We start from the raw sequence: 24,970 nt of genomic DNA, 5'->3' as shown, positions 1-24,970 counted from the left end.
ATAAAATTGAAAAAGATACTTCCACTTATTCTTGTGAATAAATAATAACTACCAACCTTTTCAAAACTTACACAATAAGAACTAAAATTAGATTGTTGGACTTTGGTGTAGAAATAAGCCAAGTCCGGCTTCTAGAAGCTATTTAGTGAAGTTTAAAGCGTTTTGATGGTAAATAAAGTAATGAAGTCTTCAGTAAAATTTTTAAAAAAAACCTGACTAGTAGAATCACTTAAAAACCCCAGACCATAGTTAAGGAAATACAGAGACTGCAGCGTATGAAACGGATTTTACAGATGCTACATAAGATCTATAAGCAGCAGAAGCCATGTCTGAGTGTCTCTTTTTCATGCAGGTTTCACTTAGGAGTATATGCTTGTATTTTAATTCTGAGGACTTCAGTAGGTTTCTGATTGTAACGGCTTTTTGATTTAGAGGTAAGGTGTTAAAATTTTTGTACTATTGAATTTTAAGCATGGATAAAGATGTAATAAAAATGCTATACAAAAGTATTATTTAGTGCATCGTATCTGCCTTCCAAAGGGGAAAAAAAAAAAAAAAAAGAGTATCACACCTTTTTTCCTGCTTCCAAATCGTGAAGCTCTGAATTATTTCTGTTTGACCAATAATGAATGTACCTCCAAGCTGGGCTTTGGGGCAACACCACATGAGATCAAGAAACATAACTTCCATGGTCAGTAGAGTGAGTTTTAGAATAGGTCAATAAAGTGGAGAGTAACAGATTGCTAAGACCAGCTGGTATTCACCCAGGACTTCTAAGGGAACTGAAGGATGAAATGGCTGAGCTGTGAACTGTGCTGTGTAAACTATTACTTGAACTTATGCCAACATCAAAGGAAAGGAAGCAAGGTGACAAATGTGATGACAGTTTTAAAAAAGGCTTGAATATCTACAATTGCCAAAGTTAGTACTAGTGGTGGACATGTTGTAGATAATCAATGATAAATGGCAGAATTAGATAACAATTTAATAAATTACTGATATACTGGGAAAATAGGGTTTTGGAAACTGTTAGGAAAGGAAAACAAAATAATACGTAAAAGTGTCATTGTAAAAGTTCAAGCTGTGCCCACATCCTGCATACTTTTTGTGGTTTCTTTTCTTCTTACTAGTAAGTATAGTAGAGGTACAGCAAAACTGATCAAGATTATAAAAATGAAGTCTTTCTTTGTACAATGCATAATTAAGAATTGGAATTCCTTACTGAAGGACCTAAAGTTTAAATTTTTTTAGGTTTATAAGGCAATTACCCAAATGTGTGGAAGTACAATCTGTCAAGGATTATTAAATGAAAAAATTTTGCTCTGAAATTCCACAATCTGTGAAAGGCTACTATTGAAAACCAAATGGTGGAGGGGAACAGTTGCCATTCCAATTTACAATCAATAATATTATGGTGTTTCTTGAATCAACTATGCTCCCTTTGGGTACAAGTGCACTCAGATCTGTTATTCAGCTTTTGATGCTCTTGACAAGTGATGGATCAGCTTTTTAGGGCCCAAACATCTAAATCTTGATGGTAGGAATATAGCTTAGTATGGGGAGATCTGGAAACTAGAATTTGGTATCTACTGGCACTAGACTCTTTCTCCTCGGAACAGCAGTATGTTTTGCTTTTCCCTGTCCAGTGAACTCCATTGTAGCAGAGAGCTCGTTTCAGCCACCCCTTTTATCTTCCATCTCGGACAAGAATTAATGAAGTTTTAGATCTTTCCAAGAGTTGAATCAGTCTTGGTTAAAACTTTTAGTTCTAGGGGGGAGCCCAGCAGGTGTTCAGATTGTAACTAAGAGAACGATTATTCTGATTTTGTATGCCATATTTCTGTGAGAATTTTAGTTACTTCTTAACAAATATGACTTCAGGGTTGGTTGCTATTTTTTTTCTTCAGAATTTTGTCAGCTACTGTTAAAAAATGTGAACATTTAATGTTCTTGGTTTAGAATTTAGAAACTATCATTTAAAACAGATCTTTAAGTGATGAGCAGTCCCTGATGCTAACAGTTGTGTTGATACAACCTTAGGTTGCTTAGTTTGGAAAGCAGAATATTTATCAGCTTCCTGGTCTTTCAGTGTTCAGGCATCCTTCCTACTTCTGTGAGCTTTGCCTGGCAACCTTATTTTATCCTTGTTTTCATAAAAAAAGGAAGGTGTTTTCAGTGCTATTGTAAAACAACTTATATCTAGTTCACAATTTCTTTTGTATTTTAAAATAGATTGTCACAAATAACTGTGCTGGTGAACAACTCAATGTGAAATATGCAGGTAGAGCTGATGGCACCTGTGTAATGGTCATGGTCTAGGTAACAGGCTTGGTGGTGGTATTTTTATTTTATTTAGAGACTAAAGGTTTGTTTTGTTGTATGTCATATTATAGGACAGTAGTCATGCAGCTGTTAAAACAATCCAAATCTTCAAAAGTTTCTCTCCTGTCAGTCAAAAGACGCATATTCCTTGTCTGGCCTTTGATTTCAACACTGGTGTGGCCACACCTGGAATACTGTGTCCCGTTCGAGGCTCCCCAGTGAAAGAGAGATGTGGATGGACTGGGAAAAGTCCAAGTAAGGCTCAGGAAGACAGTGAAGGGACTGAAGCCTCCCTCCTGAGTGGAAAGGCTGAGAGAGTCATGAATGTTTAACATGGAGAATGGGAGGCTCAGGAAGGTCTTGTCAGTTTACATAAATACCTGAAGTGAGAGTGCAGGGAGGCTTGAGCCATACACTTCTCAGTAATGCCCAGTGACAGGACAAGAGGCAGTGGGCACGAACTGAAACACATGGTTCCTCCTGAACATCACAAGCCACTTTTTTATTACTTTGAGGGAGACTGAGCACTGGCACAGAGGTCCTATGGAGGTTTTGGACTCTCCTCCCACCTTGTGGATATTCAAAATCCGCCTGAATACAGTCCTGGGCACCTGGCTGTAGATAGCCCTGTGTAAGGGGACTGCACCAAATGACCTCCAGAGGTCACTTCCAACCTCAGTACTGGCTGACACTAGGGTACGCCACATTTTAGTTTCAAATAACTAAGAAGTTCTGCAGGATTTGTTATTTAGCTAGAACCTCATTTTCTACTAAAGATCTTTTCCTTTGATTCCAGTTAACTTTTAGGAGATGAGGACTGCAGGTTTTCCAGTTGAATACCCTGCTATATGGGACACAATATATAATTTACTTTTAAGAATTAGAGTTCTATACAGATGAAGTAGGCATCTACTTTAATAATGACACTTGGTATAGGTACATCCTTTTAGTTCATGACCCTAGGCTTGTTCTTTCATTTTCCAGTGAAGAGAGAATGCAAGATGACTGTTGTCTTAGCTAAGAGGCTAGGAAAAGTGTAAGGTCACATGTAATCTTCTGTAGGCTGTGTTACTTTGTGACAAAATAACTCAGTGACGAAATAACTCCACTGAGTGTTCAGTGTAATGTAGTTTTCAAGTTTCATCTGAAATAGGAATTCAGACTTTTAAAAATAAATGTTCAGATATATTCCTTTTGGAGCTTGTATTTCAAAGGTATTTTGTTTTGGTTTTTTCCACTAGGATGGTGTATTTTTGGAAGATTTTTTTTTCTTTAGCATACTGATGCACAGACATGATTTTTCTTACAAAGATTGTAGGTAGCAGATTATATCAAGACCTGTGGCAGAAATAGAAATGTGTATTGTAATTCATGAATGTAGATTATTTCAGTGGCCCCTACCAAGAATGTAATTGTTTCAGAGTTTTGCAGAGTAGCTCCATAGGATCCGGTCCACAGATTTATGAAGTGCTGTTGTGCAGGCTTCCAACTGTATTATTTGTAAAACAGTCCTGTCACCACTCTTTTCAGGACCCTAATTTCTATCAGGTCATTGCCACAGATAGAGGTAGTTGACTACATTTGAATTTGTATATGGATCTGAATTTGAAGGAGACAGTAAAAGCAATCTGTCCAGTATCTAAAACTCCTTTGAGGTATTTGTGTGTGTGCATGTTGGCAGCCACATCTGTTAATTTTAGAGTCTTGTTAATAATGATGTGGGGTGTGAAGATAAGAGGAACTGCAAAGGCTGGGAGGTGCATTATGTGTGTTTCATAGCGCTCTAGCACTTTGTTTCTCAGCCTCAGAGGGCAGAGCAGGAGCATCAGATGAGGTACTACTGACAAAACATAGCTCAGATGCTAGGGCCATGTGTGTGTACTGCCGTGGGATCAATTTAGCATATAGACAGAACTTTAAAGGTTGTGTGGTTTTCTGTTGTATAATAGCTGGGGAAAAAAAAAAGTAATTTAAAAAAAGTTAATGCTTTAGTAAGATCAAACTTCTGGAGCCAGGAAAACTGTCTGCATACTTTGTGATCCCCTGGTTTCTTCTCTCATTAGCATGGTAACATCTCACATCTATTTCCTTCAAATTGTCACGTCCTTTTTGCAGCAGCTGCCCACTCCCACTAGGCTGCTTTCTTTTTTTCTACTGTAAGCAGATGTTCCCATTTTCTTTCTTCTGTATACTTTCCCCCCTCTATTCCACTGCTCTCCACAAATAAAAATTTAACTGCTTATTTCCTTTTAGTCTAGATTCTTACTTCACCTATTCAGATATTTCTATTAATTCCCCTCTGTTGTGGGATTTTTTCCCCTTTTTCCTTGTTGGAAATAGGGAATAGTTATGTTTCTTGGGATTTTGGGGGTGCTTTTTTTTGCCAGCTGTCACGGTTTAGGAGCGGCACTCCCTCATTTAGTGCCCCCCTCCCACCTTCAGTTGGAGATAAAAAAGGCAGAGATCATGGCTTGAGATAAAAGCAATTTGCTGGAAACAGCAATGAGATAAGAACAGTAACAGCAACAATATTAATAACAGAAGTTTACAAAAAGAGAGTGATTTGCAGGTAATTGCTCACTGACTGGGATGGTGAACAAAATGGTGGACAGACCATCTGCCCCCATGTTTTTCCCCCAAGCCCAAGACAATGGAAAAATGGCAGACAAATCATCTGGTCAAGACCAGTGTTACCCCACCACTCCGTTTGTCGCTTGGTTCCTTGGAAAGGGAATGCCTCTTCCTTCCCCCTCTTTTCCAGGAAGCAAGAGAGAGACCCATCTCCCTCCTCCCTGGCCATGAGGTGAGATGGGATTGAATAGCACAGTGTCTTGGCCATATCCGCATGGCTCTACATAACCCGTGTCCTGGTCTGAAACCAGGACATAAGCAAAGGAGGTAAAATTTCTAGAGGCAGTAGAAGGTATCAGAGTTTCCAGTGGGAATTGCAACATTTCAAATCAGCAAGAAAAGCAATACATGTCCTCTGCTTCTTATTGCTGCCAACTACATAAGGATATGACCTGAATTCTGCTGAAGAAGTATCATGTAAGTTTGCAGTAATTTAGTTTGTTCCATAATTGTAGAACTCTGCATACAATTCCTGCATGAGTTTCCTAGAGTAGATATGTTCCATGCTTGTATGTTTTTCCTTAGTGTTACGATGCCTTAAGTAGTGCTGTAACATTGTGCATAACCTTCTCCTGGGTGAAAATTCCTGAGGCTATTAGCCAGTTCATTTGCAGCATTGTTTCTTGATTTGGAAGTAGGGAATTAAGTAGTGCATGTTTAACTGTTAATTGTTTTTGCATGTTTGTGTTTCTGTATTATCTCAGTTATAAGACTCCTAATGAATAAAGGTTGCTTTCTAGTGATGGAAGTTGCTAACTTTTTTTAAATTTTTTTTTTAAAATTTTTTATTTCTGCCCTATTAGCATCCAGTTTGAGGCTGTCAGGGCACATTTAAGCAAATTAGTAAATTTAGATAATTTAACTTCTTTTTATTGTGACTACAAAGGAAGTTATTTTGTTTCTTGTAAAGTTCTAAGGTAGCCATAAAGCATTTTACTGTATTTTCAATAAGGCATAAAAATTGCTTTGAATCTGTTCTACAGGGATGTATAGGTCTTCTTGGAGAATCTGCAGTTCTAGAGTTGATGAGACTTTGAGGCCACTCAAAAGTCATGTTTTTAAGAGTCACTGTTTTCAGTGGGTAGTTGAAGAAGTTAAGAAATTTGAGAGGTCTGTTAAAGCGTGTAACTGCAAGAGAAAACAATCATGTGATTCTGGGATCTGCAGCTCCTTGACATACCTTCCCTTTACCTCCCTTCTGGGTTCAGTAAGGGCTCTTCTTCAAGCATAATCAGAAAAAGTGAACCTTTAGTGATAACCTCTTTTTATCCAGTAGCTTTAATGCCATTCTATTCCTTTGGGACCTGGGCTATAGAGTTCACACACTGGTGGTGAAAACCTACTTTGCTTTCACACATGCAGGGTGTGTAATTTTCCTGGTACAGAAGAGTGCTACCCATTCTGTTAAATCTGTGCTAACAGAAATTTAAGGCCAAGCGGATTTTGTGGGTAGACTGGGAACAGACAAAAGAAGAGCACTGTGGCTCTGTAATCCATATTCAGGACCCTGGTTATCAGTCCTTCTTCTGAAGACTGCTTTATGTCTTAGCTTAATGATTTCATTTTTGCAGAGTACAGGTTCTTTTCTGTACTGTGGCATGTTCTCAGGAGCGTCGTGCTGCCTAGCAGGTGTAGAGTATCAAAAGTGATTTAGGACATGATTCAAATTTGTGTCTGCACCTACTCACACAGGACTTGAATCTGGTTCCTTCAATCCCTGTGTGAGGTCTTGAATTCCTTATCTCTTTGGTTGTATCCTAGACAGCAAAGCTCAAAGACCTGAAGTGGTCATTTAGGCTGTGTCCCAATCCTTGGCAAAATTTATCATGCTTTGGAAAACATTTTTTAAGAATGATGTAGCTCTTAAATATCTCTCTTAGCATTTTCAGAATTAATTTCAGCTTAGGGAAATCCTCTTGATAATTCATGCTTATGTCTAGTTTTTTCAAGGATCATCACTGAGCTAGAAATTTTAATCCTATGTCTCCTTGACAGGACTTCTTGTCTCTACCTATCTCCTTCAGAAGTCAGTAGCTCATTATTTTATTGTAGCATATTTTCTACTCTCAAATATTTGAAGCATGTATTACTTAATTTGGAACAATCATTCTGTAAAAGCTTGGAAACTAATTTAATTTGTGAAATAGAATTAGATAACCAGTACCAATATATTTGGTAAATAGCATTTGACAGTGATGATATGTGCTGGGGGGAGAAAGAAGGAAAAATTTTAAAAAAAGTATTTTGTATTATTGTAAAATAATACAACACCAGATCATATTTAAGGAAAGATTTGTGTGGTTTTCACTTTTTAGTTTGTTTGCATAATAATTCCTCCTAATACTTTTTCAAGCCTATGTTGTTATTTTAAGTGAAATTCTTAGGACAATGTGTGACTAATGTGAAATAAATTCAGCGTGCACAATGTATTTGAGAGATCCTATTTGTATGAATTATTAAAAGAAAGAATGAGCCAAAATCTCCAGCAATGTTAATGTATGTTTATGCAATCACTTTGTATTTGTTGTGGTATTTTGTAATAATGTGATTACATCATATATTTAAAAATACATCTTTTTGAGGGGGGAAGGAAAATAGATATATATATATACCTATATGTTATATAGGTATATAACAACTCATCTATATTCTAAGGCAATGTTAATTTTTTAATAAGTTGGTGATCTTTGGTGATTTTGTTGCATATAGTTAGACAAAAGCAAACACAAAAATAGATAGATGTCTTAGTGTTGAGATGCATTGCCATGTTTTTTAAGATTTGTTGTTGTTAAAATCCAATTCATAATCCTAGCCTGGCCAGGGTAACTGGAGCATGTTGCATGATATTTTAAATATGACTGAATTTATACTATTAACATTAGCGTGTTTATTCAGGTCCTATATATTAAAAAAAATATATAGAAGGCTAAGAAGCTGACAAATTTGACTGAAGAGCAAAAGTTTTGGAATAAAAGCAGTACATACAAAACCTCTCAGTTTTTTGTCTGTGTGTTTTATGATCTATTCTCTGTGAATTGGCTATGCTTGATAGCAAATATGCTTTCTAAATTCATGAATGTTTCCTCTAAATACTAAGAATTAACCATGATTGTATTTGTGTTTACTTTGGCAGTAAAAAGAGAGGAGGAGGATTTTGAAGAAAAGAAATCCATTAAGAAACGAATCAAAAAATTAAAAGTTTTGGATTCTAAGATTGCACAAAATTTATGTAAGTAGATTCTGTTGGTTTTTTGTTTTTTTCCTCCGAGTAATGTATAAATGTTCCATAAGAATGCCTTTCTCTCTTGTGTGATTGCCTAGTAACCACTTCTTGTTTAAAATGTGTTTAAATATGTACATATTGTTTTTAAGCCCAAACATGTGAGTTGACACAACTAAAACACTTAAAACGACCCCAAAAGCAGTTAAAAATTATTCCTTGTTCAAAACTGTATATATTGAAGTGCAAGCGTACAGCTGTATTTAATCCATCTGTATTTTCAATTCATCAAGGAATACTGGAAGCCCCCATTCCCCTGCATGTCCCCACCCCTTGTCAACAAAAGGATGAAAATGTCTGCAGCATGTCTGCCCATCTCATGAGCTTTATAGAAACTAGGCAATACTCAGTATTAAGCAAATAAAGAAAAATAAAGTTTTGATGGAGAGGAGTTCTAGGAAGACTAGGTTCCTAAATGCCAGCAGAGATTATATAAGAAATAATTGTATTATGATGACTAAATAAAGAGTGCTTATAAGAACGTTTTGTTTTCTGTTTCTCTGCTTTTGATTTCTCATTGTGCTACTTTAAGAGAAGGCTCTGACAAGACTATTATAATTGTCACCTCAGCACAAAATACTAATGTAGCAGTGATTCTTCTGCAGAGTAGACTTGTCTTTGACTGCTTATGGAAGCCTTCTGTGATGCTGGATATTGTATGCAACAAATGGATATGGAGAAGGCTGGAATTGAAAGAGAACAGTAATTAAAAATTCCTTAAAAATTGTTATCTCTTACCTATATTACTTGGCATAATGTTTGTTAATCTGGAGATGCTATGACCTGTTTCACTGCTGTTTTTTAAGTAAAAGCAAGATAGTTGTTGTCTTGCTTTCTTCATTGCTTGTGGAATCTTTGTTTCAGCAATTTTCCTTGGATCTTTCCGAGTGCCTTATGAAGACATCAAAATGATGATATTGGAAGTAGATGAAACACAGCTCTCAGAGTCCATGATTCAGGTAACAAAAATGGCACTTAAAATCCCAGTATTTCAAGAGAAGCTTCTCAGTAAATGGAAATCTGTGGTTAAAATACCTCTTGATGTAAACTTTTCGCAAATAATTAATAATTCTTTTCCTGTAAACAGCAGATTTTATTTTTTTTAAATTTGTAATGCTAATATTTTTATGAAAGCAGCTTGTGTTGTTTTTGGCTGGGATTGAGTTAACTTTCTTCACAGTGGCTGGTATGGGGCTATGTCTGCATTTGAGCTGAACAGGGGTTTGACAATACGGAGATGCTTTTGTCATTGCTGAGCAGGGCTTGCACAGAGGGAAGGACTTTTCTGCTGTTCGTACTGCCAGGCTGGCAAAGGGGCTGAGTGTGTATGGGAGATTGGGAGGGGACACAGCCACAACAGGTGACCCAAACTGACCAAAGGGACGTTCCAGACCACATGGCATCATGCTCAGTTTGTAAAGTGGGGGGAAGAAGAAGGAAGGGAGATGGAGTGGTGGTGTTCATCTTTTCAAGTCACCATTTTATGGGATGGGGCCCTGCTTTCCTGAAGATGGCAGAAAATACCTCCCAGCCCATGGGAAGCATTGAAGGAATTCCTTGCTTTGCTTTGCTTGTGTGCATGGTCTTATCTCATCCTGTGGGTTTTCTGGCTTTTACTCTTCCAATTTCTACCTGATCACACTGAGGGGAGAGTAGCGAGTGCCTGCTTGGGATTTGGATGGGATTAAACTATGACAGAGCTGAATTTATATTCTCAATTTTCCACATTTTCCACACCTAAATAGAAACTTTTTCTTGGGTATATATGATGCTTTGTTTCTTCCTTATTTACCAATTTTTGTCTTTGCTTTGTTTTTAGCTCTGTCTTACCTGGACAAATCTCTGTTTCCTTTGTTTGGTTTGGGCTTTTTTTTGTTTGTCAGAGCTGTTACAATCCAATACCTTGCCCTAGGGCATTTACAGCATTCACCACTTCTTTTCCATGCAGTTTATTTAGGTAGTGTCTTCCCTTTCAATATTATTTTTTTAAAGCAGAAAGTCAGTATGACTGACTCTATGTGGAGCCAAAAGAACCTGGAAGTTCTATATACAGTGATATTTAAGGGTTGAAAAGCTGAATAATTTAATGAAACAAACACAAATGAATCATTTTAAAACCATGGGAAAAATAATTTGGAAGGGGTGTCTTGAAGTCATTTGAGCCAAGGCTCTGCTCAAAGCCAGGTCAACTAGAGCAGTTTGGTCAGGGCCTTCTCTGTTGAATTTTTAGTATCTCCAGTTCTGGAGACCCCATAGGCATTCTGGACACCTTTTCCAGTGTTGAACACTTGTAGTAGAAAATGTTTCTTTGTTTATCTAACTGGAATCTTTCTTGTGGTAACTTGTGACCTTGGTCCTCTATTGCCCAACTTGAAGAAGAGCTTAATTGCACCTTCTTTGTACCATTTAGCTGGCTATCTGCACACATTAAGGGCCAGTGAGGCTTGCTTTCCTAGAGTTCAACGAAGTGACTTCTCTCAGTCTGTCGTTGCCTGGCATGTGCCATATTCTTGAGTCATCTTGATCGGCATCAATAGATTTGAAACAGTTTGTCTTTAGAAAAATTATCTGTGTTTTGAACAGGACTCTGGCATACAGTGATGAACTTCATATTATTTCTAATATGGCCTATAAATGTCAAAACATATATATCACTTCATATATATATATATATATATATATATATATATACACACATATATACCTCTTCAGTGTGCTTAAAAGTGTGTTACAGACATGGGTACCAGTCCCTACTGAAACATGAAAGAAAGTTGAAGGTAGATTGGTTTTTTAGAAATTTACTCTTTTTCAGGGATGTTGATTAGTTAAAACAAATACAGGTATCAGGGTCATAAAATCAGTGTTGTTACATTAAGGTTTACTGAGTTTCAGATGTGGCTTGTATTGCAATGCATAGGAACTTGTATTCAGATGTCAAAACAAGACAAATCTGTATTTGTATGGTTTTTCTGCAAAATAAATTTCCACCTAATCGGAATGTCAAAATAACATCTTACTGAGGAGGCTGTGCAATGCTCAGCATGCCATTTTCCTTCCTGCATGCAGTTTTGCCCTCACTTCTTGTGACTTGGATTTCAAAGAAGTTTAATCTCTCTTCGGCTATTTGGACTTCACTTTCCCTTCTTCATTGAAGAATGAGATGTTTCTGTTAAAAATTTGAAGGAGCAAGCATGAACCATCATCTCCAGTGACAGTATATATAGTCATTGTATAATTCTTATTCTTTTGTTCAGTGATGCAGTTAATATTGGCACTGAAACTATTACTTTTAGGTTATTAAGATGAACATAGTTTACACTTCTAATTTTTTTTTAAGTACAGTTTGCACTTAGATCACTTTTTCAAGGTTTTCTTCATGCTCAAGGGCAGCATGATGTATATCTTTATTTTATTTTATTTGGTATTATAGTAGAAATTTTCTATGGTAGCATGAAAACTGAGAGATGGAATATGCTCTGCTATTATGTTCAGCTTAAACTCTGTCTCAGATAGAGCGTGTTTGCTCTGATGCTATTTGATCTTAGCACTATTTTTCAACAGTTAAAATTTAGCTTGTTAGAAAAATTAAGTCCTCAACAATTAAATGAAGCAACCTGTATAAATAAATACTATATATCAAAAATATGAGAAACTGTCATTTTGATAATTTCTGTGTGTATTATTTAAAGAAGGCAAAACTTAATTTTGCATTTAGACTCTGGGGAAAAAAAAATCATCCAGCCATTATTGGGTAGTTAATTTGTGACTACTTCTATGTGAAGATGCAGTAATCTAAGAAGAGAAAATTTATTTTCATGGATTTTTTTTTGCTTTTGTATCATTATTTTTAATTTATTCTGTGGATTATTCTTTTCATTATAATTGTAAATGCCTTGGGATAAAGAATGCCCAATTTTCAGTATATTTAGAACATCTAACATACCCTAACCCCACTGGAGCTTTGCAGTAGGCATGGCTAACGAAATGATAGGATATAACTTTTTGACACTATACTGATAATCTTGTGGCTTTATTAATTGGTATTAACAGTAGAGTGTGTTGAAAGTCAGTGTGTCCAGTAACCTCTCTATGTAGTTGGCATCAAAATTGAGTCCAAAGTGTTTTTGACAGTGGTTGAGCCCTTTTGTGTTTGCTTTTGGAGGGGAGTGAACGATTTTATTCAAGAAAAGGATAAGACAAGATGAAGAGTCAAAAGTAAGACATTATATCCTACAAGAGTAAAGTGGTATTAGCAGCTGCTGTGATTGTGTAAAAGTCAGTGGAATGGAATGCAAGTGATCATGTGCACAATATCCTGTATGAACACAGTCATATAAATCACTCAAGAATATAGACTGCATTTTTTTGCCTAAATCAGGTGGAATATTCAGTAGAACTTAGGCTTCAAATTTAGTTTGCAAGTTTGGATGTAATAATATTTAATAAGTAATAAATGGTTTCATAAACTTGGTTTCATCCAACATGCTTGTTTCTGGGTAAAACAACCCTATAATAACTTTGAAAAAGAGACTGAGTTTAAACTTGAGAAAGGACTTCAGCCACCCGTCTTTCTTTGAGAGTGGGAGAACCATGTGCCTCATTGCTTCAAAAAATTGGTATCTGCCTTCATATGTACTTAAGTTACTAAATAACTTTAAGTATCCAGCTGTATGTCTCTATTTCTACCTTCAAAATCCTTTTCAAGTATGTGTTATGACCATGCTATGAAAACACATTCTGTGTATTTTGTCATTCTGAGAAGAGAGAAAGTGTACATAGGTCTGCGGCCATATGGCTAATTTTCTTCATTCATATGGGTTACCTTAGACAGTATGGTACTTCTCCTTTTGAGGAATCTCTTGCTTTCAGCAGGTTTTTTTGTTTAGCTGTAACTATTGTGTTCAGTGGGTTCAAATATCACTGTTTCTGAAGTCGGAATTTTGTTCTTTATCCAACTCTTGTTATGCTTAAGAAATAAAATGTATTTTCTCTCCATCTGGCTCCATGCCTCTCCCCGCACCTCACTTCAGTTAGAAATTAAATCTAATGCTTAAAAATGTAAGAACTCCAAAAGTCATGTTGTAATCCAAAAACTCATTGACTAATTATTGAAATGTTTCCAGTGACTTAGTCAAAATTCTTTCTCCTGCTCATTCCTTGTTTGATATTCAAAATGTGTTTCATCTGTAGCTGTTCAAAAGCTTTATCTGAACACCATAAAAGCTGCTTTGATATCAGCTGCTCCTTCAGTTTTGGTTGCTTTTTTTTTTATAGCCTGATGTTCAGTATTGAAAATATTCATCTAACACTTGACTTTTTTTGTTTTATGAAAGCTTTGTGGGCAGATTTTCTTCATATGAAAACTATTTCTGCATCAAACAATATCATTTTAATTTCAATAAAGATTAAGGAATTTTATTATATTTTGAGCTGTTTATGAGAATGTTGTATATCTAAAAAAGAAATAGATGTGTTATGAATTTTTAATTTAAAATGTATCTTTTTGCATTTTGTACCCTTTCATTTTTGCTCAGTTTTACTGATTTAGTGCCAGAGATCTTTATATTTATCTTTTTACTTTGTAAGAAGTATTTTGTACTTTTTACAAAAATATTTTCCAAATGTAAGAGTGGTAAGGATATGTATGACTGCTGTTCCACTAAAAATCAGTTTAACCATATCCAAATCAGGCTCCTAAAATTTAAGTTTACGTTATTGTTTTAAGCATCATCATTCATGCATTTTTAATAGTTTCGTCTTTTCTTACCAAAATCCTTATCTAAGCATGGACATTCTGTTGAACCACTCTACTAATTTAGGGATATTTTTCAGCTACTACTTAAAAGAAGTAAAATCCGTTCTTCTTAAACTGAAGCAAAGCATAGGTATGACTTTTTGTCTGTCTGGCCCCAGAGAAGTAATTTTTATATCTTAACTGGCTGAATTTCCTGTAAAAGAAGGAATTAGGATGTTCGGTGGGTAAAATTGGGGGTTTTGAGACTTTCAGATGGAGATTCTGTTCACTAACTGAAACGAATTCTTTCTTGCTCATTGTATGCCACCAAAGCTATTTACTTGAAAGGTAATAAAACAAATGTTGACAACTGAAAGGTGTGCCTTTTCCGTCAAGTAATGGGGAAGTCCTGGAGTTAGTCGTCTTATTTCTTTCTGGAAATACGGTAATAGGTAGTGGGATGGCTGTATTTCCTAGACTGGCTTCAGTGTTAAAAGGATTGAATCTTCAGTTCAGTGCAGGAGAGTGATCTTACCAGTAGACCAGGGAGTGTTTTAAGAAAGGAAAACCTCTCTCATGTTTTTCTCACTGTGACAGAAACTTTACCAATGTGTAACCAGTAACACAAGAGTCATAATCTGAGAAAGGCAGCAGGCGGTAGGGACTCTGACTATTGCCCAGTAGTTGCAGCAATCTTATTGGGAAGGGACAGAACTGAGCTACTGACTCAAATTGTATACCGTAATTAAATGTTTGAGGACCTTTCTATTTCCAGAACATACAAAAAGCCATTTTTAGCCAGCCTAGCAGAAGCTAATTAGAGTGGGGTTCAGGTGCCCAAATGTGAATGTCTTTATGTAGATAATATGTGTCTAAGTGTTCAGGAAGTGCCAGAGAGTCAGAGGATTCTTCAGATGAACAGATGAAGGTTAAATGTTTGATTCCCTTACCTGTGTTCACAAGACATTCATTTATATGTGTCCAGCCTCCCCATATGGACTTCTGAATTCAGCTGAAGCTGAATCTCGCCCCTGATTTACTACTTCCAGCAAGTTTTCAGGCTAAGTAGTAGTGTAATTAAGTAAATAAAGTCTAATGGGTTTAAACTTTTGTTTTGAAATGCTAGAAAATTAATTATTCTTTTTCAAAATACTTTTCAGTTAGCATTAGTAATTCTTGCCATCTTTCGGATGGTTGTTATACTTGAAGTTCTTGTTGTGTTTGCTTCGAAGTGTTCTGTTTGCATAGTGCCTATCAAGCATATTCTTCCTTTAAAAACGATTAAAAAATACTATGGAACTATGTAGAATCAGTGTAAGGTGCTGGCAGTATTACATCACTTATATTTTACACTCTCAGTTACTTTAATTTGTGTGTTGCTATGTACATTCTGCTGTCTTCAGGGAAGAGTCTTGTCTTTGGAGTGTATGGTAATAATGCATATGTAAACTCGTTTGTTTACAGTAATAGAAGCAACATCGAGTCTGAGATTTTTATTTTTCTTTATAGAATTTAATAAAACACCTCCCTGAACAAGAACAATTGAATGCATTGTCCAAGTTCAAGAACGAGTATAACAATTTGTCTGAGCCAGAGCAGTTTGGAGTTGTGGTGAGTTCTGTTTTATTATCACTGGGTTTTTTTGGGTTTTTTTGTCCTTTCTTGAAATACAGTTTTAATATAATATTTTAGAAAAATAATGACAGTTGCTTCTTCCTAAAAGTGAAGAGATCCAGACCAGGAGAAAAGTACAAGGTCTGCCTTTCAATTGGACTTCTGTTGGACATATCCTTGGATGTGGAAGGTCTGATTATTGAAATATTGCTGCTAGAATGATTTTGGATTCTTTATGTTTAAAAAAGTAATTTACTTTTGCAAAAGAAACTCAACCAAAACTGTAAAAACTTTGGTTTTTTTCTGTGGCAAAGTTTCACTGGGAGATACAGAGCTATTTTTGAATTTCCATAGCTAAAATAGTTTGGCCTTACTTTTGTTTGCATTAATAAATCTTAACTTTTTCACTGAAGTTACACTTTTATTTTTCTTTCTATTCTCCACATAAATGAGAAGAAAATAATGTCATAGCGATCATGTTAACCTATTCTGCCTCCTGCTGCCTGTGTTTTCTACCATGTTCTGTCAAGAGTACACCTAATCACTTTTTCCCTTCTCCCTGGAAAGATAAAATTGTAATATCTTCCAGATTGAATTCACAAAGGAAGACTGGAAGTGAAGAAAAGAAAATGCTAGTTCAATGCTGGCAGTTGATGCTTTTTGTGGAAATACGGTTTGCATCTAATTTCTGCATAGCTCATAATTCATACTTGGTAATTACTTCATCCAGACAAACTCAGAGTAATGCTATGTAGTTTCCTGGTGCATGTATCTATACAAGTCTTTGATTTTTCTTGTCCATTCCTGGCGTTTCAGCCTAAGGTGGTTATTGCTAAGATTATCTTATCTGAGGGAATTTCTCGTGTGGGAGTAATACTTACTCAGTTAGATGGAACTGTCAGTAGATGAGAAGAGCTAGACCAATAACAGTGTAGGTAGAGTTTTGCTGCATCTGGCCCAGCTTTTTCTGATAAATTTTTCTTAAAAAGTTGAGGCAATGTGATAAGTCAGAAGAATAAAATAAATGAACAAAATGATAAGAGTTCTTACAGCTCCAAAATTTGTGCAACTTCTTTTCTGAAGGAAAAACCAGTTTCCCACTAAAAAGTGCAAGTCCATTCTTTTCCTGGTTTTCCATGCAAAACATCAAAAAACAGACCAGATCCCATCATTAAGCACAGTTTCTATCGTGTCACACCTTCTATGCATATAGTAGAGCCGATTTCAGAGAACATGCTACAATGCTTATTACATGAAACATTTTTCATTTCTGTTCCAGTGGGGGAAAATTTGAATAAGTCACTTTTTTTCCTCTTTGAATATGGAATCCTATCCATTTACTTTTCATCAAAGTTCTTCAAGCTCCATCTGGCTCTCTTGTATCTTTTCTTTTATTGTTGGCCAGGGAGCGAGCTGAGAAATTCTACTCATTTCTTAGGAAGCCACTGTTGATGCTAATATGAATCTTCACATTATTGCTGGTTTTGTTGGTTTTGTTTTTTTTTCTGTTAAAAAGTTGGTTTATGCCTCATTTTTTGCTGTCTGTTTTAAATGAGGAGAATAAAACTTGAATACAAAATGCAAGACTTCAAGTCTTTTAGACGAGTAGTGTTTTATAGTTGTTTTTTTCAGAGAATTAGGAGATTCCATGTTAATTTGCTCTGATGTTCTGATTAAAGGAACAATTAAATTATTTGACTCCTAAGGAAGAAGCTAAATAGTGAATAAATGGCTAATTGCTACTTGTGTGATAATTTTTTTTTTATATCATGGAAACCCATTATCTTTCAGGCTTTGAATTGAAAATCAAGATTTGATACTCTGAAAGAAACAGCAAGACACTTAGCGAAATATTGGCTTGCTGTGACTGTTACAGTATTGTATGTTTGAAGCAAAGTTAATTAAGTTTTGTTGTTGGCTTAAAGACCTTGAGGGCATGACTAAACAGTTCAGGTTCCCTTCATGAGTGTGGCTTATGGTTTTGGGGTTTTTTATGGGTTTTTGTCTTATGGTTGTGAGGATTTGTTTTGTTTGTATTGACCCTATGAAGTGCTTTTGTGGTTGCCTTCTCTTTTTTAAGTTATTTATCATTTTTATATTTTCTGTTCATTCTGCAGTAAGTATAAAATAAATCCTTTATGGCCCTTATCTTCTCCTCCAGACTTTGGGTTTTCTTTAGATAAACTGCTTTATTTTCTGCTTGGTCTTTCTTTCACTTACTCCAGGCTGATGTCTCAGAGCACAGATATTATCACCTATTACTGTGGAGCTTTGTTTTTGTTTTAGGGTTGTGGGGTTTTTTTGGGTGGGGGTGAGGAGGATAGGGAAGGGCTTGAGCAGATTCATTAACTATTGAATGAAAATTACATGAATTCTGCTCATCTTACTAAAAATTTAGTTTACTGTTGTTACCTTAACATGATGTTATGTTGAATGTTGTATTTCCTTGCTCAAATTCATGATGAGGGATGCTTGTGCTTGATGAAAAATAAATACTCATTTGCATTTTGTTTTATCTTGTTTGTACATGATTTTACTTACTGCAGTAAACTTCCTCCAAAACTTTTTAAAAACTTTCTTAACCTACATATTATTTTCTTGGTGGTTTCACTGATTACCACAGAATCACAGAATATTCTCAGTTGGAATTGGATCACTTCAAGGATCATCAAGTCAAACTCCTAAGGGAATAGCCCATATAGGGATCAAACCCACAACCTTGTTTTTACTAGCACCATGCTGAATCTTCTGTAAAACTTGAAAATGAGGAAGATTGTCTTGGTGTAATATGAAACCCACTGGAGATGACTGGGGTTTCATCTAGATGTTCATCTTGGAAACTGTTGAGAGAAGGTTATGTTTTGTGGTTTCTACATTTTTTGCCTGGTTCTTTCTTCAGTGGACAGTATAAATATTATGTTGCTTTAGGGCTTTTAGCAATGTTGATTTGTTTTGCAGGTAATTCTTTCCTACTAAGAAAAAAGTATTGTTTTATAGAATATTTTTTCTTAATTTTTGATGTGGTGTCTGGCATCAAAGAAATGTTTAGGAGTAGATAGTTTAGTAATGTTAAAATCATTTGTTTTCAGCGAAGTTGATATAATAACTACTAGTTAGATTTATTGATCATGACTGAGGGCAGTAGTCTGTTTAATGGATTTTTACTGAACTATTACCATACCACTGGTCACTATATTATTCATAAGGAAGTTGGATACAAGCATTTTCCAGCTGTTGAGAACTTGAATGTTCTGAATTCTCATAGAATTCCATTCTATGATTTGATATACACTGGTTTATTTACAATGCCTGTAATTCTTTGTGGTGTAAAATAGTCCGAGACCATATTAAATTTATTATATGGTTTGATATCCATAAATGCAATTCCACTTAAGAAATCACAGTTTTGATGCTCTTTATCAGGCATCCCTGGGCTTTTAGGTCTGACATTTCAAGGCATTTTTGGAGGCACAGAGGTGCATGGCAATGTTTGGTCCCATATCAGATGGTTCCAGGTCTTTGCTACACCACCACCCCTTCACCAGTGTCCTGTAACTGTAGCTCCCCAACTTTGCAGCACCACACATCTGCCTCTCCTCCCTCTCTTGCCCACACACCAGTGCTAAGGCTTCAGTCCTACTCATGCCAACATATTTTAACTGTTCGTTGCACTAGGAACCATTCCAAAAAGTAGTTCTGAATTAATAATGCTGTATGCATAGAGCTGAATCCAATTCTGAATTTCAGCTTGAGACAACTGGAACAGGTTGCCCAGAGAATGTGGATGCCCCCTGGAAATTTGCAAAGCTAGGTTGAATGAGGCTCAGTGCAACCTGGTCTAGTGGAAGGTGTCCCTACCCATGGCAGCAGAGTTGGAACTAGATGATCTTTAAGATTCCATCTGACTTAAAAGATTCTATGATTTTATGTAGCCTCATCAGTGCCTCTAATCCTTAGTGGTATAAAATGGTCCTGCTCCATATTAAATTTATTATATGGTTTGAAATCCACAAATGCAATTCCATTTAAGAAATCAAAGTTTTGATGTTTTTTATAAACACTTCTAATTTAAAAAGTTTCTAATCTTTCCAGGATGCTGCTAGTAGACATTTGACCTCAGGTGTGTACTAGCATTTTTACATATGAGAATACTGTCTCAGGAGCCACATGTGATAGCTCCTGCTGTCTTTCTTTTCTTGTAATCTGAGATATTTGGAAAGATGTTCCTATATTGTCTGGTAGTAAAAAAAAAAGGAAACAGATTTTTCCTTGATCACTTATATTTCCTCAAAGATAAAATTGAGGGAATTACAAAATATTGTTTCAAAAATAATTAATGTTCAGACCTTGTGAAATTCACTGACAGCTAACCCAAATAGAATTTGGCAAGTGGTCCTCATGTGGCTTCACAGCTTGTGCACTGATGGATGTGTTTTTAATGAGTTAGTACCAAAGGAAAATATTTCACTAGAGTAAATTGAAGATTAGAGTCAGGCCTAATGAAGGCTAGTTTGTCTTAAATAATTCAGAAGACACTTAAATTGATCAATTGCATATTCAGCTGATGGTTTCACCTGTATGTTCTCATTGAGGATAACTTAAAATGTATTAATATTTTTTCACTGTTGTCTGGAAGATACCATAGTCTCATTGTTTTTGCAGAGGTGTACTCTGCCTTTCTTGATACTTGATGCTTGGACACAGCCATACCTAGTGACATTTCAGTCTGTTTAAAATTCTGAAGTGCTGAGGTGCATCCGGTCTATGAGATATTTTGATTTTGTTAATTTCTATCTGCAGACCTTATCTTCTGTGTCATCTAGATGTCATGTGTATCTGCTACTCTGCCTTGTCAGTGTTCTCTATCAGTATTTCCAGCCTTTCCAGGAGTGTTGCCAAAAAATTAACTTTCTCTTATATGCCATCTGTGAGAGTTAAAAAATCTTTGTGACAGATTGCAGTCAAGTTACCTATGTTGTTGAGAAGGAGAACATCCTTAACTCCTGTAATGTTGGTGTATTTCAGACCTTGAACCTAGGTATAGGGCAGAGAGCAAAGCTCCAGAAATACCTTCTGAAAATGGTCATCATGAATGATCTGCACTGATCTATTTGCAATTGCCGTTGGATTGGCTTATAGTACTTCCTTTGCATCAGTGAAAGATTGTGATGCCATATTATAGATGAGTCATCCTGTAAATGCTTCATTACCAGCAGGTCCTACTCTTATCTCTGCTTAGTTCCAGTAAAATCATTTTGGGTCGGTAATCTAAAGAACAGTTTAAATTTTTTTGTCTTATTGTTGTCTGATATTAATTCAGATGGCTAAGTGGGTGCTTCACACATAGGCTATCTCAGTTTTCTTCTTGGCAGATATTGCTATAGTTTCAGAGCAGGGATGTTACCTTTCTGAAGGGTCCCCATCTTTTGCTTCCAGCTATTCACTTTGCACATTCTGTCAAGAGCTTGTCCTGGATCTGATTTGATGTTTTTCTTCACTAGTAATGTAAGCAACCCCCTAATGTTCATGCCATGCTTTACGCATCATAAAGAAGACACTTCTGTTGTGTTGGCATGATCCTGCAATTTTGATTCAGCAGCTTCAAGGATTTCTTGGAATTAGCCACGTAAATTGAGTTAGGTGTCCAAATGACTGGCTAGTGCACAGCAGCTGTGCTGAAAGAACCTTGAGGCTGATTAGTACTTCTTAAATCCCTAGAGCCTGAAATTAATATGCAGATATTTCACTTGTTCCTGCTTCAGACTATAGAGCTCAATGGAGCTCCAAGTGCTGTAGGATTTGCTTTCCCTCTGATAATTTTGTAGAACTGAAGAACTTTCTCCAAGACATGCAAACTGTCTTCTGCAGCATGCACTTATATGACATCAGACCATTTTTGCCACAGATTAACTGTGGTTCCAAATACACCAAATGACCAAATGGATAAAAGTTCCCCAGTCATTACTAAATTGGCTATTGACAGAGCTACAGAAAGTCTACAGTGGATTTTTTTTTTCCTTACCAGTACTGTTATGATCATAGACACATTTCACCTTCTTAGGAAATTAACTGGGATACAGCTTGTTGGGTCAGTAGAGAAGATGATACCAGATATGAATTGTTGGAGGCCTGAACTTTTTCGAAATGGGTCATGTCTGTCACATCAAAGACACCAGAATCAGCTGCTAGCTATGTAACATCAAATTCCACTTTTATGTGAGAGTTGTTATGGTGGTTCAACCTGATAAGAAGTACTAAAACTTGCTGTCATGATTTTGAGACATTCTTATCCAGATCTTGATCATGTGTCTTCATGACCTCTGTTTTGGGATATTCCTTATAGTAGACTTTTCATTAGGAGGTGGATTCCTGGTAATAGCCAGTCAGAAAATGAGACATTTATTTTAAAATCAGGCTTATCAGATTTTTTTAATTTGGAATAGAGTTACATCTGATTTACTTTTAGAAACTTTTCTCCATTTGGTTTGATACTATGGTATTTGATTTTAAATTCCCCAATGACATCTGCCCTTGACTTCTGGTGTTTATTTATTTATTCTTGCTACCTGTATGGATTAGAGGTTTTACAGAGGATTTTTACCTATAGTAAACTCTTGACTTGGTTTCCCACCAGGAAAGCTTTTCAGTCTAGTAGCATCTGCTCCATATGTGTCTTTTAATGAAAATAGCCTTTCAGACATCTGTTAGGCCTGATAAAAATAGAAGAATTTGGAAAATTGGTACCCCTCCCTTCTTGAAAGATTCCTTTTTAGGAAAATATCATTGTCTGGTTTCAACTTGGAGAAACGAAATCTGTCTGCATTCCATACTGATCAAGATGTCAGTACATCTAATTGTATTTTTTGGATAAGAGAAAAAAAGACTACTTTCTTTTCACAGGACTTACCTTCCTGTGAATTTCAGCATGAAGACTGTAAGCTCAGCTTATTTTGACAGCTGTGTTTTAGCCCCCATTGGCAATTCTGAGATCTGCTCGCTGACCTTGCTGGACCATCTTTGTTGAACATAATGCAATCCAAAACAGTACCAGGGATTTTCTGCACTGTGAATCAGTGCACTGTCATCCACAAAAGAGAAGGCTGCCTGTGTGCAGCTAGGAGGTAATTGATAGGTGTTGTCCCTGTGTCACTTACAATATGCTGCCTTCTATTCTCACCTGAATACCCTTTAGGAAAATATTGGATTTGCAAGAAACTTACTCTGTAGTTCAAATTCAAGCTGTTTATAATTCAGGCTGGAGAAGCAGAGTAACAGGACATACTCTCTATCACTGCTAATAAGGCTGAAAAGTCATTAGTTCAATTGTTTGCATGTATAGCTACCTAAATACATATATATGTATATATGTATCTATATCTATATCCACTTGATTTCTCTTAAGTAATTTTAATTTTGAGTTGGCAGTTTTTGACTTTATCATTTCCTTGAGGAAAAAGTGTGTGTCAAAGGTGAAGTATCCATAAAAAACATTTCAACAGAAATACTGATTTTTATTGTGAATTGACTTCCCATACTTAGAAATAATGTTCGATCTTTCCAGGATGCTGCTGTTTTTCACTAAGATTTAGGCGTGTTGGCTGTCCTTTTCAAACTGAGCAAGATGTTCTTTTATCTTCTTTAAACATGATAAAATATCTGTTAAGGTATCAGTCCTTCCCTATTTGATTTTTTTCCTGCTTTTCAAGTGCCTGGGTCTAAAGATAAGTGTCAGGAATTCCCACTTTATACCTCTGGACTCTTAGGAGTTCACTGATGCTGCAGTGGTGAAAGCCATACATTATCTGCAGGGAATGGTGTTCCAATTTGCTCTCTTTAGTCAGCTTGGTTGTAACTGTTGTTTTACTTTTTGGATGAGGACATTTTCTGGTGGTCTGACAGCCTCAGCACTGTTGCTCCTTTTAAAGAGGGTATGAAACTGAAGCACTTGCAGTGTTTTTCTCTAGGAGCTTGTGGCAGGAATGAAATTCCTTTGGTGATCAAAATGTAGTGTCAGTGGAACTTCTGAGATGCTTTCCTTTCTTGACGTGAACAGAAAAAGATAGTGAGAGTACACATATATCAGATTGCACATTCTTGTAGTTGCCTTGTGATTTATGCTGTATTTGAGAGGAAAAACCTGTCTTGCTGTTGGATGTGAGATCTGTGAGGGCTGCTTCTGGGTAGCTCAACCCATAAGTCACTTCCCGTTTGGACTTGCTTGTATGGTACTCTTCTTGTGGACTATTAACTTAAAAAGGGGAACAATTCATTACCTGTACACTGAGTTCTCTGACATGTATAGGTTTCCACTTCAACTTCCTGTTTTAGTTATTTGGATTGTTTGTTTTCAGAATTCCACTATCAAGACTGAAGTAAACTTATGTCCTTATCTGCTGATTTTAAAAAATACAGGGTATAAGATGGTCAGTATTGCAACACTTAAATTCTTAGCATCTCTTGTGTTAGGGTGTATGGATTTTACAGTTTGAATGTAACTGTGAACTACATGTCATGAAAAAGCCATATATTACTAAGGGAACTCTAGGTCTTCCCTTCTCAATTTTTGACTTAGCAAACAGGTAAAGAAATAATACCAACAACATGCATTTTGCATGGATTTCAGAGCATTTTCAACAACAGCAACAATAATACTAGCAATTATAACAATCCCAGTGGTGTTTCTGCTGTGTTTCTGGCATGTGTTCCTGTTTCTAATTTTTTAGATTACTTATTTCCACATTCAGCCTTAAGAATTACATGCTTACATACCAGACATCTGAATTTCTTGTAGTTCTAGTGGTTCTGATGAAAACTTTGCACCTTTTATGCAGATATGCATGCTTATGTTTGTGGAACACATCTTTGTGGTGTAAAGTGTGCGATTGTTTCAGTTTCAAGGATCTGCCTGTCTGAAAAGCCAAGAGTCAATAAATTATACATCTTCTGGTGATTCTGTAGTATCTTGAGTTCAATACCATTTTAAATCAATGCAACTTAGACTGCATTTTTTTAGTTTCTATGGTTTAATATTAATGATCGTCTCTATTGGACCCTGAGTAGGGTATTAAATACTAAAAACCTGGATAATTTCAATGGGATGTTCTGGGTGTTTTTTTCTAGTCTAGTCTCAATTTTTTTCTGGCTAACTTTAGAACAAAACTTAAAAATATTGTTCTCAAGGTGCTGAGAAGTGTATGTAGTACATAAACAAATTTAGTAAGATAATTGAGGAAAAGGTGTTAATACTGATTCTTCCTGACACAGCTGAGAGAATGAATTTTTGACACTTGCCTCCACTACCTTAACATTCTTTTATGTAGTTGTTCTTCAAATGAATTTGGTATAAAGTTGTTCTAGTACTGTTAATTTCACATGGAATTTAGGTATTT

General features: G+C 36.0%; 1 protein-coding gene across 1 annotated transcript in view; it reads left to right on the top strand.

The window, feature by feature from the left end:
* The window catches only part of DIAPH3 (diaphanous related formin 3), a 208,593-nt gene that overhangs the window by 75,884 nt on the left and 107,739 nt on the right, over positions 1 to 24,970 (top strand). The window contains exons 18-20 of the mRNA XM_066176252.1: positions 8,087 to 8,182; positions 9,098 to 9,192; positions 15,477 to 15,578. Of these exons, the coding sequence (XP_066032349.1) occupies positions 8,087 to 8,182; positions 9,098 to 9,192; positions 15,477 to 15,578 (293 nt within the window). The remainder of the gene's footprint in view (positions 1 to 8,086; positions 8,183 to 9,097; positions 9,193 to 15,476; positions 15,579 to 24,970) is intronic.

The sequence above is a fragment of the Chamaea fasciata genome, unplaced genomic scaffold (genome assembly GCF_029207755.1).
Source record: "Chamaea fasciata isolate MVZ Bird 193981 ecotype frontalis unplaced genomic scaffold, bChaFas1.0.hap1 SCAF_2, whole genome shotgun sequence".
Lineage (NCBI taxonomy): Eukaryota > Metazoa > Chordata > Aves > Passeriformes > Sylviidae > Chamaea > Chamaea fasciata.
Note: the sequence above shows the minus strand (reverse complement) of the source record. Positions and strands in the feature narration are given on the sequence as shown.